Source organism: Corvus kubaryi, unplaced genomic scaffold (assembly GCF_017639235.1).
Source record: "Corvus kubaryi isolate FWS band 111438036 unplaced genomic scaffold, C.kubaryi_AGA036_p1.0 37398, whole genome shotgun sequence".
Classification (NCBI taxonomy): Eukaryota; Metazoa; Chordata; class Aves; order Passeriformes; family Corvidae; genus Corvus; species Corvus kubaryi.
Window position 1 is genome coordinate 40,750,550 of NW_024581137.1, and position 23,188 is coordinate 40,773,737.

A 23,188-nucleotide genomic window follows, 5' to 3' on the forward strand; every position below is an offset into this window, starting at 1 on the left:
TCTAGTCAGTACAAGAATCACAGTCTGGGATGTATTAAATGTGGGTTTACCTCTATGAGGAAAAGGGATATCTATAACATCATTTCCATCCTAAATCCAGCTTTTAACTAAGATTACCATGGAAATGTATGGTTTGATTATTCTGATATTAGATAAATGGAGAGTCACAACTGTGAAAAATAATTCTGTGCCTAGCATCTAGCTTAGTTTTGAAAATTAAATTCTGTAAATACATATTAAGGTATTACTCATGAGGATTTTTAAATAAGAAATCTTAGCAACACATGACATAAGTGTATGTATAAAAATGTGATAGAAGTTATATGCATTTCTAGTTCAGAGCAGATGCAACTATGGCTACATCTTCCTCACTGATGATTTTTGGTTTCAGTTCAAAGGTTTGCACATGAGCTTCATGCACATGGATTTTCTGACATTATCAGGATCTGGCCTTACAGACACTTGAGTAACTTTCTCCAGAGGTATAGTCCAACTCTGCTCCAAAGCTCCTCTTCTTAGCCAAGCTGCTTAGACTTCTGCAGAATGAAGCCCCCGGTATTGACACGGATACACGTGGCTAAATGAGATTTGGCTGCCAATTTCACAATGTGGTATTCTGTATTAGACAAAGCAACAAAGGAAAGGTGACTTGTTCCCCTGTGTGAGCTGTAAATACCAACCATCACACCACTTAATAGGTTTATTTTATTAATAGCATATATTTAAAGACTTCAATGCAAGTTTCTTTTGAACGATGAAAGGCTGGCAAATTCTTAAAAGATAATAATCAGCAGTGCAGCAGTTCTTTGATGGTCTGTAATTACCCAACTGTCCACTATTTGAATGACAGCGGCAAACTACCACTCACTGTTAGTTTATTTTTATTTATAACTTGTACTTTAGGTAAGAATCCATTAATTACCAGCAAAACAAATTGCTTACTCAAAACACTTCCCACAGAGGCTATTTTTTTCACATGCATTAATCTAGCTGAGATATACATGACATTTTAAATGGAGGTTAAACTGATGTAAATAAATGTGATTATTTGAAAGCAAACAGGATTCAGTCACATTTATTTCTATGCAGGATTACTGTACTTCCTCCCCTTGTGACCAAGCACTGGACCACAGGAATTCTGGAAGGCTGAGGATTTTAAAACTTCCTACCGACATGAAATTTGAGGATATACCCCTGTACCCTTTATTTTAATTTTATACAATTTGCCTTAGGTGGCATCTTATGTAATTGTTTTTCAAACAGAACCACTAAGCTGGAGGGATGGCAAAGGGTTTGTATTTCACACATTTTTGTGCTTTGCTAACACAACTATCAGGGACCAGCACAAGGAACTGCTGGTCCCTGCTGGGAACACACCCTGATGGTCACCACCACGGGACTCTCCTGGGGGAGCCACATCCTGGACAGCCTGCAGTGCCCACCAGGCCCACCCCACTGGGCCACGATGGCCATCCTGGGAGAACACCATGGCCCTCAGCCAGCCCCACGGATGCCACAGCACCAGTGCTCCTTCCCACTCATCTCTGGAGGCTCCATCCGGCGCCGCCCATCCCACTTGGCCACCACCAAGTAATGCAAAGCAAGTTCCCCTGATCTGAGGCCAGGGTCTCTTCAAAGGCAATGACCAACCCAAGAGACATGCCAGAATTGATACCTGTAATCTTTCCACCTTTTACAAGGGATTTAAATTTCAGAAGTGAATTTGTTCAGTTTTGGTGTGCTTTTCTCATACTCCGAGCTGTGTTAGTTTCACTGCTGTGGAGCAGCCCTTGATGCAGCTCTTTGAGATAGAGAAGAGTGAGCAATCACTGTACACCCACAGCGACTCTGAGGAGCCACCCAACTTCTGTGCTGCAGGCACTGGGCAGCCCAATCCTGATTCTGACAAAGACAACAAAAATTTGGATTTTGCCACCAGTATCACTGGCAGTGAGATCAAGCTGCCCACAGCAGCAAGGTTCCAAAACCCAGTTACATGGTGTGATAAAGACTCTGGGACACAATGATCTTATTGTAGTCAATAGGGACAAAAACCTCCACCCAATTTAATGCACCAAACCATTTCAGGCTATTTCTGCATTTTGCTGTGGCAGAGGTCTTCTGAAAATTATTTATAATAGCATGTAAGTATGAGTTCCAAAATGTCAATTTTACATCCTGCCAATCTCAGCTAATGTGCCATGTAAGGGACAATGGACAACCTCATAAAATCAAATCTTTAAAATCAAAACATGCAGCTGAACAATCAGCCAGACATGAGCTGACCAGCAGTCTTGACAGTGGTTGTTTCAAACTACACAAATTAGAAGTAATTTCAAAAGAGTCAATCTTTCTATAATCAGACAGATGTAGAGATGCTGTTGTCTTATAGCACCTTTAGGAAGGTTGTTCTCACTGCTTTCCTGTCACTGTAAAGGCATGAGCATGACCCTGATGTATTCTTGCTCTGTTGGAAAGGTTATCCAGAGGGTCGGGGTGCTGGGCTCCCAGAATCTCTCTCTTACCAGACTGGATCTCACGTGCTTTCTCAGCAGCGTTACTGGGCAAGGAGTAGTCACAGGCATAGTCTGGCCCATATAATCCATTAACCTGACCAGAGATCAACTCCTGGGAGAAGTCTATCCCATTTTTTAAGAATGACTTTGTCGCCAGCATTGTAAATTTAGCAGTATACTGTTGCAAAACTCTATACTCTCTCACATTTAAAGAGCTTTGCAGAAAATGGATCTTGAGGGACAGGGAGATGCAGGGATATTTTTCTGCAAATATTTCAAAGAAGTGCTTTTCTACCCAGGACTAAAAACATTTTTATATTTTTGATTATTTTGGCAACTAGTACATTTTTAGAATGTTATTTTTACCATTATTTCTATAAACCATAGTTTTGTATTGTCAACTCCAAAAAGCACAGGCAGGAGTATCTTTGTCAGAGTTCCATATTATCATCAGACATACATATTTATAACTCTCCATTTCCTAGAATGCTCCACATAAACAGATGCTCAGTGCTTGTCATGTAACATGTCTTGCAGATAGTTAGAACAAAAGAAAAACAACAAAGAAACAATACCAAAAATAATTTTAAAAAACCTGAGCTGAAAACATAAAAGAGAAATGCTCAGGCATTCACTGGTAACAACCACACATTTGAAGCCAGTGAGACTGAGCTATGTTTTGCTTTCCTTATGCTTATGAATATGATTGATGTCATGTGAATGGGAAGAAGATTATTTAAATCTAATAATATTATTTATGTAAGCGTACTTTATACTGATAGACTAATTCAGAACCCAGTCATCTTTACTTGCATTATAAAGATCCAGCCTGCAGGAGCTCTAGTGATGGGCTAACCTTAATTTCTTCGCTTAAGTCACATGAACCTGGCCAGGGTCATGAACAGTTACATACACCCTGTCATATGGCACAAGGGTCAGTATCTACTAATTCCAGTGGCTACTGCTACAATATTCAAACACCAAAAGTTTCAGATCAGAAGTTGAAAGTTTGAGACATTTATGAGTGAGAACAGAGGGCCCTAATTTAAAACGTGTGTGACCTTAATACAGCATTTGGGGGTTCAGAATGTTCTTATGTACTTTGCCTAATACTGCAGTTTTACAATACTCCCTTGCTTCCAGTCGTAAAATCTTATCTGTAAATTTTGTAAAGATGTCTGAGAAAAGCAAATTTATGTTGACTATGTGAACCAGTAACAGGCGGAATAGTTTTTCTTAATGCAAAGGCAGAATAAAAATAACATGCATCTAACTCTTAATTCCAGACGTAAGCTAGCATTTTTCACAGATGTGTACATTTTTCAGAAAGTACTATAAATCAGAATGGTTCTGTACTTGTCAATGATAACTCCCTTAATGTAAAATAATCTTCTAACAGGACACCAGAATAATCTATCTTAATCAAAGACAGATTTATATCCATACAGTCCAGTTACTCACAGACTGTAACAAAACATATAAAAATGTAGATCTGACATCACTGTAAGTCTTGCATACACAATTGCCTTCTTCATGTACTATATAAAAATGAAAAACTAACACCTATCCCTGCTCCCACTGAAATCAGGGACACATTCCCATTTACATCACTGCCAGTTGGATGAGAGATCAAAACTAATGTCCAGCTTTTGAAAACTCCTTAAGACTGGGCATCACATATATTTGAATAACTCTGATTGTTCCACAACTTACTGGAAATATATATTTTTTCTTCATAATTAGCCCAAAGAATTAAAACAAAATTCAGAAAAGGATAGACACACACAATATTTTCCATAACTCTATCCACACATTTTCCCCTAATTACAGCTTAGATTACAAGAAACTAACTCAGAAACCTGGCTCATCTAAGCATTTTCTTAAGGAAATTACATAATAAATGGCAGTATGAAATAGAAATAGAAGATCTGTAGGATGTGACAATTTCATTTTCTCTGGTGGGAATTAGTATGTTGTGGATGAACAATATTTGGAGCATAATCTTTCTTTATTTAATCATGTGTACTCTTTCTAAAGCCAAAAGTCATTGTATCTACAACAATATAACTACAAAAACTGTGTCATCAGATATGACCAAACCTACAGTCCTTATCAAGCCAAAATATCCATTATTTACACGATGTCTTTGCCCATGGTTCCTAGTCATAATGTTTCAGCAGCTTTTTTGATAAAAGCATTACTAGGTGAACTGAAAATGGAATCATTAAAGAAAGAGACAAACATATTTTTAATAGTATGCAAAAGTTTAATGGGGATATATTAATTACCTGGTTTTTGTATCAATGTCAGTGAAATTTCAGAACAGGTAGGTAAAGTCAAGAGCGATCTGAATTCTTTAAATGGGTTCTGGTTCAGATAAAAACAGTTACATTTTATTCAAAGTATAAAAAAACCACAATAAAGTTTTAGTGAGAGACAACAGTGCAATAACTCAAGAAAATTAATGCCATGAGCAGTTTTTCCTCTCTTTTTGACGGCAATGGTCAACAAAATAAATGAAGAACAACAAGAAAGAATCAATGCAAAGACCTAGAGAGTAACTCCAATTTTTTTAACTATTAATTTTGTGCTCGGTGTCAAAGGCAATGACAGTAAGCATTGAATAAATACAAAACTTCTTTGGGATTGTTATTTTTTTCAAGATGAAAAATGCACTGGCTTGGAATGTTTATTTGAACCAGCTGTATGGTATTACTATAGAGAGTCAGGAAGTTAATATATTCTTTGGAAGTCCAGTATCATAACATGTTATTCTAGCAGGCACAGTGCATGAACAGAGGACATGCGATGTGCCTTGGCAGCCCAGGCACAGACGCTGCAGACGCGCCGATATTCAAGCCACACGGCAGCTATAAGTTACCAGCACCATGTCTTGCTGCTAATTAGTAGAGTGACTGGTAGAAAGAGGGCAGAATCAGAATTAATATCCACATTTCCTAGCAGACGTCATGGGACCGATCCTCTCTGAAGTTTACAGAATGAAATCTTCTGCCTGATACCTAACATGTAACAGGATCAGGCTCATAACAAAGTACACCTTTTTTCATTTATTGTAGTACTTTATTCTGGGCATTTGTCTCCTGTGGTTTATGCAACCATGTCCTAATTTTTATAGTCCTGGCAATACAGCAACGTGTTGTGATAAGAAGGGCTGGAAAATCAAAGAAATCTCTATTCTGCCAAAAATTTCCAAGGCTAGCTGAGTGTTGTAGAGACGGAAGGGTAGACATTCAGATATTCCAGTTAAGAATAGTCATAAAACCTGTTTATATTCTGAATCTCTCTCATAAAACCATTAATTGTGAAATCCTTCATAATACTACAATCAATCTCTCTGTAACCATTTAATGGCTGTGTTGAGGCAAATCAAATTATTCTCATAATCAGGGATAAAATGCAACACATTTTGCAATCTATCAAGTAGAAGATCTCTTACTTGTACGATTAGTGTCTAAAGATGACAGTGGGTTTACCCTGGCTGGATGCCAGGTGTCCACCCACTCTATCACTCTCCTCCTCAGTTGGACAGGGGAGGGAAAATATAACAAAAGGTTCATGGATTGAGATTAAGGACACGGAGAGATCACTCACCAGTTACCGTCATGGGCAAAACAGACTTGACTGGGGGAAATTAGTTTAATTTATTACCAAGCAAATCAGAGTAGGGTAATGAGAAAATAAAACCTAAATCTTAAAACACCTTGCCCCTACCCTTCCCTTCTTCCCAGGCTCAATTTCACTCCCCATTTTCTCTGCTTCCTCCCCGCAGCACAGGGGCATAGCGAATGGAGGCTGTGGTCAGTTCATCACATTTTCTTTGCTGCTCCTTCCTCCTCAGGAGGAGAACTCCTTACCCTCTTCCCCTGCACCAGCATGGGGTCCCTCCCATGGGAGACAGTCCTTCACTTCCCACGGGCTGCAGTTTGTCACAAGCATCTGGAGCATGGGTCCCTTCCACAAGGCACAATCCTTCAGGCACAGGCTGCTTCAGTGTGGATCCCTGTGGGCTCACAAGTCCTGCCAGAAAACTTGCTCCAGTGTGGACATCTCTCTCATAGGCCACAGGTCCTGCCAGGAGCCTGCTCCAGGGTGGACATCCAATATGGTCACAGCCTCCTTTTGGCACTCACCTGCTCCGGCGTGGGATTCCCAATGGGCTGCAGGTGGATCGCTGCTCCACCTTGGATCACCATAGTCTTCACCACAGACTCCAAGGGAATCTCAGGTCCCGCACCTGGAGCTCCTCCTCCACCTTCTTTCTTCACTGATCTTGGTGTCTGTGTTTCTCTGACATATTCTCACTCCTCTCTCCAGCTGAAGTTGCCCAGGCTTTCTTTCCCCCTTCTTAAGTATGTTATCCCAGAGGTTCTGCCACCATCACTGATGGACTTGGCCCTGGCCAGTGGCAAGTCTGCCTTGGAGCTTGCTGGCATTGGTTCTGTTGGACATGGAGAAAGCTTCTGGTATCATCTCAAATAAACACCCCTGTAGCCCTCTCACTACAAAAACCTGTCCAGGCAAACCCAACACAAAGATCAACTGCTATGTTTCAGAGTCTTTATTTTATTATATGAAGTTTAAAGCAAATAATTTGAAGTTAGAGCTGAATTTCAAAGATAGATGTATATTTTTATGGCAAGATGATGTAGGAATGTAAGTTATGACACGGCAACAACTAGAAATAATAGGGCAAGTTACCATAACAGATGTTTTGACTTTAAGTCTGCATTCCCTTATTCTAGCTAATGTCACAATCTTCTAGTTGCCTAAATATGGATTATTGCTATCAGCCATATCCCATCATCCTTAGGCAACTTTCCCTAAAAGGGAAAGGGGAATTTTCTTTGAGTGACAGATGCAGAATAGTGACAGATGCAGAATGCACCATTTTTTATCCTCTGTCGCCCATGTAAAATACAATGTGGAACAGTTCTGGAATATCTCTTCATTGTAGACAAGAACGAAAGCCTCTTCCACAAAGTACCACTTTTACCTAACTTTTTTACCTTCATAGAGCAACAGAGACATTAAAAATTAACAGAAATTTTAAAATGCTTGAAGAATCGGTCTGAATTTATTTATGCATAAAAATGGGTTATTATCTAAGCTACTATATCCTCACTTTCTTTAAATTACAGAAACAATTTTTTTTCCAAAATACGAACAGAGACACATAATAGTTTAGTTATTTAAAGCAGTCTAGCCAATAAATGGTACACCTACATAGATCCCAACAGGGTGTTATCAGATTGTGCTAGGAGATGGTTTGACTGATAATATTAGTCTAATGCAGTCCTGTACATAACAGAATAAGTGAATAAGTACTCTGGAATGTGCTTATATTTTAAAACACATATTATCTACCTAATATAAGAACACTTCTTAAGTTAATCAGGTATTTTTCTATATTCACATATTATTTAAAAACTGGACTAGATAACAGTCCAGTACACAATATTCTAAATTCTGCCTCTATTTTTTTTGTTGGAACTACAATATCACAATAATATCTCATCTTAAATAATTAGATTACTGCCATAAAACGCGTGCTTGTTTCCACCTCTATATGCTAAATACTTATGGCATTTTTCTAGTACAATGTGGCACAGTGATCCTAGCGATGTGAGTGGATGGTGGGAAGAACAAAGCAGGACTCTACCTCCAGGCATGAGCAGCATGAGTTGCCCAACCAAATCAGCTCCGTAACTTCACTTCATGGAGTGAGCAACTTTCAGCACTGAGAAGTTCCAACACTAGCAAAGCTAACCCCAGCATTCATTCTGGGCTAGTCATTCAACCCCAGCATTCTTCTTCTCTCCTCTGGCTCTCATTCATCACAGCCACATTCAAAAAATCTTGGACTTTCTGCCAAATGGTGGTCTCCAGTTTTACTCTGCCTTAAGAGAACCAGGGAAATCAGACAAATCCTAATATTAACTAGGGGGGGGGTTGCACTTAGAGTCAGGCCAGTGGCTGGGAAATGAAGGTCACAGTGAAACAGAGCTGGGGGAGAAGGTTTCTGACAGTTTTCCCTGACACTGGGAGAACTCCACAGCTGAATGCACTCTTTTCAGTCTCATCATACAGCATGAGAGAGAAAATCCTACCACAGAACCTCCCAGGGTTTCCAGCCTCTCAGATGGGCTTTGCCTCAGAGAGGACGCCTTGACAGGAACAGATGTGATAACAAATGACCTTTAGAATTGCACCCTGAGAGCTGTTGACCGTTTCCTGAAAGCTGTTCATCCTCCTGAGTTCCTGGCTTTAGTTTGGAAACCTTGAGATCCTGGCATATAACTAAAAAGGGTCAGCAACAAGAAATAGAAAAATAGAGTGCAAGACCCAAAGAAAGTAGGGACAAAACCAGAGTACAGACATATTTAAAGATTCTTCCTTTGTTTTTAAAGATAAAAATCGTAAATCTAAATGCAATGCCAAATCTCAGCATCATCTTCATCCCCAAATCAAAGAAAAAATTCTGAGATGAGACAAAAGGCTATCTGATCATAATCTAGTAAAAAATTGATTCAAAGCTATTTAATTTTTATTCCAATTCAAATTAAACCAAATGTATCATATTAGATAACATAATATTTGTATATTTCTGTGAGAATACTTAGATTTGCTGTGCAACACACAAAACTGTCTTTCCCAATGAAAGCTTACAGGGTAAGTGGAGCACACAGAGAGCAGTGCACCCCAGGAAGTCCAGAGGAGAGGCTGCAGATGTGGATGTGGGTCCACAAGCATGAGAGAGGAAGATGGGAGATAGTTTATTTATTCCTCTTTGACTTCACCAAAGTGAAGTCAAACCAAAAAGTGAAAAATTTCTCAGCACTGACTTCTTGTAAAGCTCCTCGAAATCAAGACTATAACCATATCCCATGACTGGCCTGGAGCAAAAGTCACATTTCACTCAAATGCTCACTTAGGTTTCTGTTGAGGATTTCAGGCTGTCACCACTGAGTCTTGGGGGGAAAAAAAAGGTTGAAAGAATAACAACATACTCATGGGCATTCCATTTTTAAGGCAAGTTTGGGAAAAACCTGGCCCTGCTAATACAATTATATGCTACATCTCATTCATTGCCTGTGAGAGGCAGAGAAGAGAAAAAGGGGAGAGGTAAGCAGGAGACGGAACGAGACAGAAAGCAGAAGCAGAAACAAAGATGCAGCACTGGGAGACGAAAGGAGGGATGACATGGGGGAATGTGCACAAGATGCCTCTTCTTACATTTGTTAAAACTAAACACCCACACGGTCTATAAAGCTGAAATGAAAAGCACGGGCAAGCTTATTTGGTATAATCCTTTCAAGCAGTGAAATGATTTTCTCTATGATTTTTTTCCCTGTCAGTTCCTGTCATTTCCTTGCGATGTCTTCTCATTTCTCACTTGTCTTTTCTCCTTTTCCTTTTCAATGCCATCTTGCTTTGTTCCTTTTTCTTTGCCTCTGCCTGCTTCTTTCTTCCTCTTCCTTTCTTCTCTTGCTCTCCCTTGTATTTTTTGTCTTGCTCTTGCTCTCCCATGTGTTCTTGGAGCACATGAAGAACATGAGCACAAATAGTTGAAAAGCTTTTTTTTTTTCCTGATGTTCCTTTTCTATCCCCATGTGGTTTTGACTGTTGCAGCTCTGTTAGGTTTTAAATGCACATGGGGAACCCACTTGTAGTCCCATGTGTTTTAGAACTATCTACAGTAGCACACTGCAGGAAAAACATGTGGGAAGGGAATGTGTCAGAAAAGTTTCTTGTACTCCCTCCGACACGTGGGCCACATTTAACAAGGTCAAGGGACAAGTGTGGCTCACAGGCATTAGTTTGACCGGTACGATAAAAAAAGGATCACACATTCTACTTTCTTTTACCTGCACACACTCTGCAGTGAATCACTCACCCAAATACAGCTTATGGAGTTTCAGTTGATCTACTTTTATTTTTGGCTAGATGATCATCTTAACAGATTTTTAGGAAGAGATTATTACATCTTTTTTCCTGGTTTGATGATTCCAAGATAATGAAGAATATAAATGTAACAGAAGGAAATCTTTTTTCTTTCCTTTGTCTTCCCTCCTGCATGAGAGCATCACACACACTGTGATCGAGCAGACAAGGGTCTGCCTGTTAAGATGGCTGGCTATTCCTAAGGCAGACAATCTCTGCTGAGGGTTCCTTCTAAACTTTCCTGATACAACACCGAATTCCGAATTCACACAAAATGTCTGTGAACTGTTGGTTCATGTTATGCACATTTTGACACCTTTCAGCTGGCTTTCACAGATTTTCAAAGCACCTGTTCCAATACAACCTGTCTTCTTGGCAGCAAACATTACCAGTAAACCCCTGATTTTCTTTCCTCTTTCGCTTAACCATTTCTAACAATGTACACGTCAAAAAATATAATTAAGTGGAAGAAGGCAAATGCTGTCCAGCTCTCCTAGATACCAGACCACACTTCCTGCAGGAAAAAAAATTGTTCACATTGTTACACAGACCAACTAAAGTGTTCTTCCCTGTCACTCATTTCTTAGGGGAAAGGTCCAGCTCACTTGCAAATGGGCTGCTTGCCATGTGAGCAGATGGGCATGGGGTTTGACAGCCAAGAAATGATGGATCAAATTTTGAAATTTGTTGCTCAGTCTCCACTCTAGTAGTTCCTAATTGGCCTCAATGGAACTTTATTGCTGTAAAATGGTATAATGGCAATAGCATTTGACTGAACAAACACACATCCCATGCAGGTACTGCAAGCAGACTTCCTGGCTGACAGAATCAGAATGATGCCATCAGCAAATATCTGCTACAAGCTGACGTAGCTCTCTAAGGTTAACGTGTTCCTGGATGAGCATACAGTGGAGTTGAAGGGAGCTTCTGATGTTTATTTTGAAAGGTGGTCTGAGATACACTCTTTTGTCTGCAAAGATCCTTTTAATAAATATAACCATATAAACAAAGGGTTTACTTATGTTTTATAATAAGCATAAGGCAAGAGGAGGGAAGAGGTTTTTTTCAGTGAGGCACTGATTATAATACATTATCTAAAATTGTTATCACCTGTATAACATATGTAATTCAGGATTTTACATGGAAAATTGACCAAAATTAAATTACATTTGACTGCTACTAAGAAACAAAGAAAATAAATTTGCCTTTAGAAAAACATTGTTTCCCAGATTTCTAAGAGCTGCTATGGTAGTGCACATTCACCTTAAATTCCTGTGTACTCATAGGATGTGAAAACAGCACAGATTTATCATTAATCTCATTGACAGGCTTGCATAGTTCTGGTTTGTATCATCAGCAATTTGAATTACTACTAATTAAGTGTTCACTTTACCTACAAAATAGAGACTTCTTAAATTTCTTCGTATTGGTTGTACATAGCTTTGTAATTTTAACTCTGTCTTTCTGTTGTAATTTTAACTGTATCAGCATTGTATTAACTAATACCAGCAGCTGCAAGACAGGATCTTAACATTTTGTTTATACTGTAATTGGAATTTTTCGCCTTGTGCCGCTTTCTTCTCTACATTTTGACAGCTTACCGATGCGTTTGCAAAAATAGTTGAATTCTATGACTGCATACATAAGAAGTGATTATGATTATAATTAGTGTTACCTTTAGAAATTACATTGTATTTTTCATAAAATTGCAGATACAGAAAAGATGATAAAAATCTTTATAAGCACCTACATAGCATATTTCATTAATTTTTTCAAGGAAAAGAAAGCAATTTCCCAGGGTCTCTTCCAATTTTTCTCCACCACCTTAGGCCCAGTGCTATTTGGTACAGGCAGATTAGGGTAGCTGATGATTCTTATTGATTTAAATGTCGTGCTAGGAAGCCTAAATCCCCAAGAGCAATAGAATCTCCCCTATCACTATCCTACTGCTTATTGACCTAATTCACTAACCAACCATCAGGGTTTTCTCTCACAACAAATAAATCTTGCATGAAACAGAGAGTACATGGACACTCGCAGTTTTCAGTGGTGTTGCCAGTATAATAAATTTAGGGTCACCAAAGCATTCCTCTTTGTTTTCTCAGAGTGATCATAGTGTCATTTGCTATTTAAAATGAGCAGAAACCACGACTGTATTTTTAACAGCAAAACTATTTCTACAGCCTGAAGTAAACTTGATAATATAAATGATGCAGACCATTCAGCATGTGTAAAATTCCATGTACTTCAGTGCTTTGATTTGCCTATAAGTTATTGCTGGAGCAGCTGCTGAACGGGTTTAATGGTTGCAGCATTATTTCCACTAATTGAGATACTACTTAGTCCCAGTGTTTACTGCCCAAAATTCTGATAACTAGTAAATGTCCTCTTTCATTAATTGAGCCAAACAAACAAATAATGAACCAGGGTTTATTATGTTACTCTGGGTATCACAGGGTAGTCATTTAAACTAAAACTTTTAACTTGGAACTCTGCAGATGCCTCTGCATCTGAAGTCACTCTTGGTGATTTTACTGAGTTGAATAAGACATTTGTTAATATGTAAAAGCCAGGACTCTAAACTTAGTGGTTCTGTAAAATGTGGTTGTTACGAGATACAAAATACGTGCAGCAGGAGAATGCAAAAAATACACTATAGATATAAAAAAAAATTTTAAAGGGAAAAAAACCAAACCACTTCATACTACTTTGATAGGAAGATCAAGATTAGGAGAGGCCTAATTCTGCTCCCAGTAAAGTTAATTAGAGCAACAGCAAGATCCTAAATTACTAGTCCTCTCATCAATATCAAGTTAAGCTTTTATCAATGTAATTTGAAGCAGCATTAAAAGTAATAAGTGCTAATTTATAATTGTTGATATTATCAAAGCAAGATCCTTTGCAACCATACATAACTGTGCCAGATTTTTATCACACTATAAAGGTTAACATAAGTGTTACAAGAAACATCAATGAGCTACGTACACTACGTTTGCTTTTGGTTAGATAAGTATGCTTTGTAGTAGTTGATACTCCCTCTAGATAATGGATATGGGCCAGATTCTCTGCTGACACAATGCAATATAAGTAATTTGAAGGCAGATATGCTGATTCACACTAGCTGCAAATCTAGCCCTAATGTCTTTAGATGCAATAAACCATCTTAACTAAGTCTGTTTCCTAACTATTACTCAGCCATTCCTCACTGCTGCCAAAAGGGAACTGTGAATGCCAAAGTCTGCAGGACTTTATTTATCAAATTTTAACACATAAATCGTTTTGGCATGCAAGCCTCGCTTTATGACCAGAATCAAACATTTTCATGAAACAGCAGGTATAATTCTAGCAAAAAATGCCATGTAGTGGCATTGTTCTTGCTGCAACATTACAACATCTGTTTCAACAAATTTTTTTTATAAAATCTGTTTATTAAATTAGCAAAATTAGATAATTTTGCTGCTTGATACTGTGGAACTGTATAAAGATAATTAAAAATGTTATGTCACGTACCTCTAAACACTGGATTACTGGTAACTCTCTGTATTTCTGCTTTTATCTAATTTGGTAGGAGACTAAGTGCAGAGCTAAGAAAATCACATTTCTGTTGGTTATATAAATACAAAATTATTTTACGTAGCAAAATTAGGTGCTATGCTGAACAACATTTTAGTGCCATGACATTAAACATCTGGAGACAAATAGTACCTAAACCACACAGCTTAATTTTCCTTTGAGGTTTATCTATTTTTACTTACATTTCCTGGATGTCAGCTTATAATAATTACTCTTCTACACACATCTCTAGCACTAATGTGACAGACTGTGAATGCTTCTTGACAATAGAACATAATATCCTCCTTACAGGTTTCCGCCAGCAAGGCTACAATCTTACCATCACGTGTATAAACATGCAAAAAGCCTTACTTAAAACATTAACAAATTTCAAATGTATTTGGCTTACTGTTAAAAATCACATACAGATTAGACTTTTCTCAATAAATCTAAAAAATAAAGCTAGATGTAAAGAACTTTGAGTACAGTATGTGACATCTGTATCTGAGAGCTGCCTCAACTTTGAAGCATCTGTAAATTATGTCAGGACATTTGAAAAGTAGCAAAAATTTCCATTTAAGACCTGCTTCTAATAAGTGTTGCTTACAAAGACAGAATACCAATGTAATAACTAAAAAGCAGTTCCTAGTATTTTTGTGAATATGACAAACTGTTCATCTGTGGCACAGGACTAGACACAGAATTACAACAGTAATTCCAGTAAAGCAGCAGGAATGTTTGTATTTCTCCATCTGACATTAAAAGCGGCGTGCTTTATGTAGGCCTCATTTGTAAACCTCCACGAATTTAATCAAACACATGAGAGTTTTATCCTAAGAAAGAGCAAACACATTATGAACTACATAGCCTTATTTCTCTGTGAAAGGGTAAGAAGGAAAGAGAACAGAGAACGACTGAAAAATCAGTGAATACAGGACTTCATTTAATTAGAAGGACTTCGAAATAAGTCAAAACACATAAAACGACAAAGCTGCTATCCTGGAGGATGTACATCACAGTGACTCTGGCTCATATCCACAGCTCTTTACATTCTTTTATTGCCGAGTTTTTTGCATGGTCTTAGACATAAAGTATGCAAATTATCCCTGTGATTTTTTTTATCTGGCAAGAAATTATAAAATACAAATTCAAATAAATTTTGAGTGTTTTGATCTGGGTTTTCATAAAATAGGGGGGTAATGGAACTTTTATAATATCTAAGATTTTCCTGAATTGTTAGAAATCGGAGGAACTGTAATGTGGTACTTCTGCATTGGTACTTCTCTGGTTGCCTCTATTCCTGAGTATTTAAATAAGGACTGAAATATTAGTAGCTTAAAAGTGTATAATTAAAATTTGAAAGCTCTAGATTTTTTTCTTTTTTTTACAGCCTAGGAATATATGGCTTTTTTCATGTATGAAGGGAAAATCAGAAGACTTAAAGTTTTGACAAAGAGAAGATAAAAGCAAGTTGAATAAAGCTAATCAAAAGGTAAATAGGTAAGACCATCTTTTTTTAATAAATTAATCTCACTTAACTCCAGAAATACTACCTAGTAGAAAAAATGGTTTTCAAATTAAATAGAACAAAATAAATTAAATACCTGGTAAAAAATGTATTCAGCTACTATAGGTTTTACCTTACTGAAATAAATTCAGTGCTTTCACATATTTGAATAAAAACCTAAGTTCCTTAACTGTTAATCAGAATTATTTGTAAGCAAACAAAGCATGTTTTATTGAATAGTCCTCGTCTCTAGACAAACAATGCATTTATTGAAATTAATACATACCAAAAAATTCTGAAAGCAAATATTTTCTTTTTAATATGTGATGAGCACAGCACTTTCAGCAGATATGAGGACTGCCCGCAATAATCATACCAATTAAATAATCCACATAATTGCCTGGTTCAAGGCAGTATTTTATCTATTATATTGCACATTCATGCCTGTGATTATGAGAGAAATTTTCCTGGACTTTCTGGGCTATGCAGACTCCTTTTCTTTATTTCTTTGATCATGTCAGTGACTGGGATATGAATATCATGTTTTCTCTTAAGATATTAATCCAGCAAGAAACAAATTTTGTAGAAAATACTGACTTTTTACTGTTTTGATCTGGTTAAAAGATTTTATTCAGAAAAATATAATTTATAATAAAGAAGACCTGATACTGACTTAAAAGTTCTAGGGGCATTCCATTAGAGTGTGGAAGAAACTCTCAGAATTCAGAAATAATTTGGCAGAAAACTGATATTAGAATATCATCTTATATTACTGTCTCTTAACTCTTTGAAGAGCAACACAGAGAAGAAAAAATGCTAATCTGAGACTTTTCAGAAATACTTATGCCAATGCTTAAATTTTATGAATTAATCCTCTGGAGATGCTAACGATTTCCCTTCATTTTGAACAGTTGCATTATTTTGTTTTGACTAACAAAGCACAAGCTGTAAAAATTACTATCTGGCATGGACTGAGGTAGTTTGTTTCCCTGATTACTTATTATTCAAGTATTTATCCATTTCCTTCATAATTTCTTTATTCAATATACAGGTTAGATTTCTCTTGGAAATTTTAATGGACAGGTCTTAAAATGCGTATATACTCTACACGAGTTGTAAAATCTCATAGCAATCTTTCCATCTGAATCCCTCTCATGTCCTTCTTGGAAGGAAAAAGAAAGAAAAAAAAGGCAAGCTGAGAGACTGGGTAGAGGACTTGATAATATAAATTTTGTGATGAAATTGTGATGAGGCTTACATGTGCTACATAATCTTGCAATGAATCTTTAGCAGTTGTCTTGCTTTTAAAGCTAGATCTTAATTTAGAGATTTCAATATGCTATAAATGATAAGGGGATGTTGAAGAAGAAATTTCTGTAATGTGCAATCATAGCCTATTTGTACATTTTAACATATTTTAGGTGACAACCCTTTTTTATAGCCCTGTTCTCTTTACCTTTTTAATTCTACAGCTCAGAACTCTGTCCTCTCCTCCATGTTACGGTTTTTCTTCTCCTCCATTTTATGCTGGCTTTTCTTAGGTATCATGTCTATATTTGACAACCATACCAAAAAAGAGAGAAAGTCTTATTTTGTCAGCCCACCAGACTGTCATCACCCCTTTCTTGTTTCTGGCAAAAAAAAAAAAAAAACAAAACAAACAAACAAAAAAACCCAAACAAAAAAACCCACCAAAAACTGGGACTTCTGTCTGCCAGACTCTGAAGCTTGGAGTTTGTCAATTCGGTGGTATTAATTTTTATGCATCAGGCCAGAGGTAGTATGTCAGATCATATTGCAAAACATTCTGTGTTTGTTCTTCACAATATTGTGAGGCCTAACATTGTACACAAGAGTTAGAACTGAGAGCCTGATCCTGCAGCCAGTATGATTTTTCTTTTTACCTTAATTTGAACACAAGTCTTCATAACACAGTGGCCAGACAACCCACAGGAGGCAGGAAACTGGAGGCAGAATCTTTTGGTAGCCCATGCTCTGCGTCCATACTGAAGGAGATGCATGCACTGGCTGGGTTTGTGGAAAAGATTAATTAATTAATATCACAAAAATATTAAAATCACAAAAAATAAAAAAGAAAAGAAGTTGAGGGATGATCTGAAATGTAGCATGATTCAAATAAACATAAAATGTGTTGTGGTGAGGTGTGATAAAGTCTAATCTTACCATCTGTACTGGACAAAGCTGGAACTGGCCTCCAAAGCTGGACCAAGCTTTTAGATGGCAGATTGTAATTCGTGAGAGTGATGGATACAAAATTCCTAACAGCTTTGTGATTAAATCAGCTACCAGTCAATTACCATTAATAGTTCAGATGAAATAAAATTTTTTGTTCTTTTTGACATTATATAGACATTATTTTAAAATAATAAATCTGGTCAAGGCCTTTAGCTTTTACTAACATTTTTTTTAGGCTGAGCAGCTTTCAACATTGGATTTCCCTTTAAGAAATATTCTGCAGAAATGTTTGCTCAAGAAAGAATGCCAAGTAACGCAGTCATGTTCTTGACCATCCACACAAAGAAAAAAGTTAAATCGAAAATAGTTTCTGTACATGAACTCCAAAGGTCATATACATCATGATTCATGTAACACACTAAGGCCTTTATCTTTTTTTATTACATCTGTCCTTAATTGGTCCTCAGCTGAGATATAACCACACACTATTTCATTGTTTACTTTTAAGTTATTAACTTTAGTATTTTTGAGGGCAATGACAATGTTTCAATACTTAAGAATAAAATGGTACCATAAGAGGTTAATACCTCGTGAAGAATTTATTAGATTTTCCTAGAGATGTTTTCAGATAGCAGTTGTATGTCTTTCCTAAATCACCACAAAAGGCTGTTTTGTCTATCTGTAACTATTAGTTGTATGTCAAAATGAGCAAAGCCTTTTGCCAAAATACAACAGCAATCCTGGTTAAAAAATTAGTTTAGGAAAGAAGAAATTAGTTTAGTAGTAAGTTGACATTTCAACTGGCCATGACCACAGGTAAAAAACGTGGTTTGATATGCAAATCTATAACCATGGGGAGATGGAATATCTGGTGATACACACAGACATTACAGAAGCAAAATAGCATTCTTTACTGAAAGAGTGGTTAAGCATTGGCGCAGGCTCCCCAGGGAGGTGATGGAGTCACCATCCCTGGAAATGTCAAAAAAACCCGAGTAGATTGTGGCATTTTGTGGTATGGTTGAGTGGGCATGGCGGTATCTAGTAGAGGGTTGGACTTGATGATCTTGGTTTTTTCCAACCTCAATGGTTCTATGATTCCATGTAACGAAGGGATAAGGCTCTGTTGCTGAGGATTTGAGACAGCCGGCAGCACGTTTGTGGGCTGTAAAACTTCACACCGACACACGCACTTTAGACATCTATTGAGATACAAGCGCTTTGGGGATTTCACGAGATACGAGCATTTTAAGATTCATTAAGAGCTAATTACACCCCAAAACACGCCCTTGCGGCGCATCTCCCACGAAAACAGCATCGCCTCCCACTTCAAGCCCCAAGGAGCGACGAAAGTCACGCTACGTACGCGTGCAGAGGACAGCGGCGGGGGTGGGTGGGGCAGGGGAAGCGGGAGGAGGCGCGGACCGCCCGGGGCTCCGCGGCCGCGCACCGGCACCGCCTCCGCCCGCCTCCGCCCGCCCCGCGCCGCGGCCCCGCCTCGCGCCCGCGATCAGCTGCGCGCGCGTCACGTGGGCGCGTGTCGAAGGTCACGGCGCCCACAATGGAGCTGTCGCCGTACGCGCAGGGCGGCTGGCGGCTGCTGGGAGACCCCCGCCGCGTCCCCCGCCGCCCGTTCGCCGCCCTCCTCCGCGCCGCCTTCCGCAGCCTTCTGGATCACCCGCAGGCCGGGTTGGGTAAGGCGTGGCGCGGAGGGGGGTGCGGGCCGCGCCGCTCCGCGGAGCGCGCAGGCGGGCGCGGGGCTCCATCCGCCTCCGCGAATGTACGCGCGTGTCCGCGCTGGACCGGATGGTGCCCACGCACACACACGGGGCGGCTCCTGCGCGTGGACGGCTCCAGGGTGCCGCTGCGCGGGGTGTCATCGCTAATGCGCGCCTTCTTCACTAGAGCTCCGACCTGTCCCAAGTAGAGGGACGGGTCGGGAAGGGTCCCCCCGCGCGTTCGTGTCCGCGGGGTGGGGTGGGCTAAGGAGGCAGTGTTCCCCCGCCGCTCCACTGCGACCCTCTGGGGGGTTTCGCGCGTGGACACGTCCTACGGCAGCCCCGGAGCGAGGGTGCACGGCCGTGCAATTAATTTTGCGGTGTTAATGACTCCGCCTCCGCGGACGGAGGGAACCGCCGGTGCCGGGCGGTCCCGGTGTCCCTCCCGGCCGGTGGCACCAGTCCCGCTCCTCGCCTTTAAGAGGCTGCTGAGGATCGCGGACGGGGCTCGCAGAGGAAATTGAGGTTTTCCTCCTTTTTTTTTTTTTTTTTTCCCCGTCCTTTTTTTTTTTTTTTTTTTCCTAATGGAAAGGAGATGTAGAGGCGGTGGGGCGCGCAGCGCCGCACAGCCCCGCCTGGTACGGCTTGCCCCAGCCAGTGCTTCAGCCCCTCACCTTGTCCTCCGCCTCCTCACACCTTGCCTACTTGCTCCGTCCTTTCACTCTGAAACACCAAATGTGTTTCATTTTGAAGTTTTTGTGGGAAAGATAGCGTTCAAAGGGCAAGCAGCAACCTTTGGTACAGTGTTCTGGGGTTTGGCCAATAAGTGTGTCATCAGTAATTCATTTATTTTAGACGATCCAGACCTGAAAGATATTGACCCTACAGTATTAAAACATTGCCATGCTGCGGCTGCAACGTGTATTTTGGAGGCAGGGAAGCAGAAAGCTGACATATCTGCTATAAGGTACTTGTACTTGAAAGCTACACCATTTTTCTAGTGGTTGTTACTTAAAAGTGTACTGCTGAGTTAATGTTAACAGAAAACTAATAAATTCTTTTTCCCCGTAGCACATGCCTAGAAGACTGTAAACTGGATAAAGAAAGAATAGAACAATTTTGCACCGAATATCAGGTTTTTAAACCAATTTTAACATACTAATTTTTCTCCTTTAATAGGAATTTATTGAACCTAGCAAATATTTTTTTGTCTCTCACTCCAGAAAAACAAGGATGCATTGGAAATCATGTTGGGAAGGTAGGTCAATCACTCAGCAGAAACATGGTTTCACTTACAGTTAGTTTGAAACTGTCCTGGAAGACACTTCTTCATACTTTAGGTGTTTAAAATGAGTAATATTGTTCCATTAAAAAATAAAGTGCATTTTTAACAAACTCTAGAAAACAGCTGTTGAAACTTTCCTTCATTTGGAATTCTACTCTAAAAAAACCTTTTTGAGCTTCCCAAGAAGCATTACCAGGATCATGAAAAAGTTCTTTATTGATGGACGGCTTTAGAAAATGACCTTTTCTTTTAGCGTAAGGAACTTGTAATTGTTTTGTCTTTCAGCATAGGCAGATCTCCTCTCCATGTAACTGATGTGTCTTGGCGCTTGGAATATCAGATCAAGGTAATTTTAACAAATCAAGGTGTTTCTTTAGTCTGTTTTAATGCTGAGACCTGGCTTTTTTACGTGTTCTTTGTTTTTAATGTAGAACAATCAACTTCATAAAACTTACCAGCCTTCCTATTTGGTGACCTTAAACGTAGAGGTACTGTACTCCCAGCACCCTCAAAGGAAAAAATGCAATTTCATTCTTTTTTAAAATAAAATAGACATTGCTGTTTCTTTGCTTTTTTTTTTCCCCTTCAGAGCAGTGATTCAGGATCACACCCAGATGTTAGTTTTAGTTGTACAATGGAGCAATTACAGGTACTTGTTTCCTTCATCATCCTATACTTAGCCCCAATTGTGGATGTACATGTTTTTAACAGCTTGCCAATCAAAATGAAATCATATATACTATTACTTAAAAAAAAAAAAAATCCAGTACTGGGAGGGTAAGAGAATTTTCCATAAAAGTTATCCAAGTGTATTTTTACTGTCTATTTCAAATAAAGTTGCAAAGTAACTGAATTTAGTTGCGTGGGTAGTGTTTTACATACGTGCATAAATATTTTGCCTGTTTTCATAACTGTAATCCATATGTATGTGTGGGAGGAAATTCATCATTTTCTGAAACTCTGATTTCCCGTGCTTTAGAGAAATTATTAAAGAAGCTAGTTCAGTGACTTAAATGTGTCATGATTAAAAATAGAGAAGGAACTGAAGGCTCTTCAGTGGTGTTAATGACATGTAAGAAATGTCCTGAAACAAACGTTGATCTTTGTTTAGTGATTTAAATGTGTAACTGAACAATAGAGGTATTGTAATGCTTGGAAGTGACCAAACTGTGGAGGATCGGGAAGAGGGGTTGGTGGGAGAGGAAAAGCAAGATATTAAAACTTAAGGTTTACACCTCATCTTCTTAAATGTGTCTCAAAAGTTGCCCTTTTGTCAGTAATGAGTGTTTCTGTTGCTGACACATAGCAAAATCTGATGTGCTTTGGCTGGAGAATGGTCCTGGTACAAAACTGCACTCAAAATATTTTCAGTGTTTTAGAAATCCATGTAGTACTTCAAAGCCTGAAGCAAATGTCAGCATTAGCCATTGTGGCAATACCAATAAAATCGATGTGTTAATAGCAATGATGTATTTTAGGAGCAAATACATTTTTAAAAGTGTTTTCATTCAGTTCCCACTTTTCTGACTACATTGTAAAATACAGAGCTATTTAATTATTTGCTTGCATTGTTCATCAGTTGCAACACTTCTTCATGCTATGAGGTGCTGGCTTCACTTGCGTCTGTGTATAAAAAAAGTATTCTGTTCTTCTAGCTGACCTTTTAAAAATATGCTTATTCTATGACTTTATTTCATCTCTTAGGACTTAGTGGGAAAACTAAAAGATGCTGCAAAAAGTCTAGAACGAGCGACTCAGATGTGATTAAAGGAAGGTGTGAGCCTGCTGAAGCACTCGCCTTCCTAAGTGTCTCCTAAATGACAAATGTCTTTCATCTCTTGATGCAAACTGAGTTTTTTTAAAGCCCTTGCATGTGAATTAAGTGAAACAACTTTTTTACGTCTGCACTGGGTATTACTTGCTCATGTAATTTTTTTTAACAACTTCTGTTAAATATTTGCTGAACTGTTTTGTCATCAAGGTATTCCTTCTGTCTTATTTTGTATGTTTTTACAACTGTCACTGCTTATTTTTCTCCATAATCTAATAAAAGTTTATTTGCTCCTGTTGTGCAATTTCTATTGACGAATTTGCTGTACCTAAAAGTAAGCTGCTAAACGTTAGATCAGCTCAGTGAGGCGAAAGTGCCTTCTTCCCGTGCCGCGGCTACGGCGCGTTCGCTAAATCGCGCGCCGCGCTTTGTCATTTCCAGCCGATCTTGCGTGTCTCCTACGAGTAAAAGTTGGACCCCGGTGCGGGGGACAAGAAAGGATTCGGTTTAATCTTGTGGACCCGGGGCGCCTCACGGGAGGCCGGCAGAGTCCGCGGAACGGAGCGGAGCCGGGTGGCGACTCCGGCTCGACGGCGGGGCTGCTCCCAGCATCTCCCGATCGCCTTGGGCCGCGCGCGGAACCGGTGGTCTCCGCGGGGCCGCTCGCTCCCGCGGGCAGGT

General features: G+C 39.1%; 1 protein-coding gene across 2 annotated transcripts; it reads left to right on the plus strand.

Annotated features, from left to right (window-relative positions):
• Nucleotides 1–19,251: 19,251 nt before the first annotated feature.
• Nucleotides 19,252–22,811, plus strand: COMMD3 (COMM domain containing 3). 2 transcript variants are annotated; one of them, XM_042044017.1, is made up of 8 exons: nt 19,254–19,427; nt 20,307–20,418; nt 20,523–20,586; nt 20,675–20,709; nt 21,022–21,082; nt 21,168–21,224; nt 21,326–21,385; nt 22,441–22,811. In XM_042044017.1, the coding sequence occupies exons 1-8, from the start codon at nt 19,295–19,297 to the stop codon at nt 22,498–22,500; spliced, it is 582 nt and encodes a 193-aa protein (XP_041899951.1). In that variant the 5' UTR covers nt 19,254–19,294; the 3' UTR covers nt 22,501–22,811. The 2 variants fall into 2 exon arrangements, with proteins under 2 accessions (XP_041899952.1, XP_041899951.1); XM_042044018.1 differs by lacking the exons at nt 20,523–20,586; nt 20,675–20,709 and having other exon boundaries at nt 19,252–19,427.
• Nucleotides 22,812–23,188: the final 377 nt, after the last annotated feature.

Bases quoted from the DNA above. Each gene is read 5' to 3' on its own strand.
- COMMD3 (XM_042044017.1), top strand. From the start codon at position 19,295: ATGGAGCTGTCGCCGTACGCGCAGGGCGGCTGGCGGCTGCTGGGAGAC. The intron at 20,710-21,021 runs GTAGGTCAATCA...TTTGTCTTTCAG, and splicing joins TTGGAAATCATGTTGGGAAG to CATAGGCAGATCTCCTCTCC. The intron at 21,386-22,440 runs GTACTTGTTTCC...TTCATCTCTTAG, and splicing joins GTACAATGGAGCAATTACAG to GACTTAGTGGGAAAACTAAA.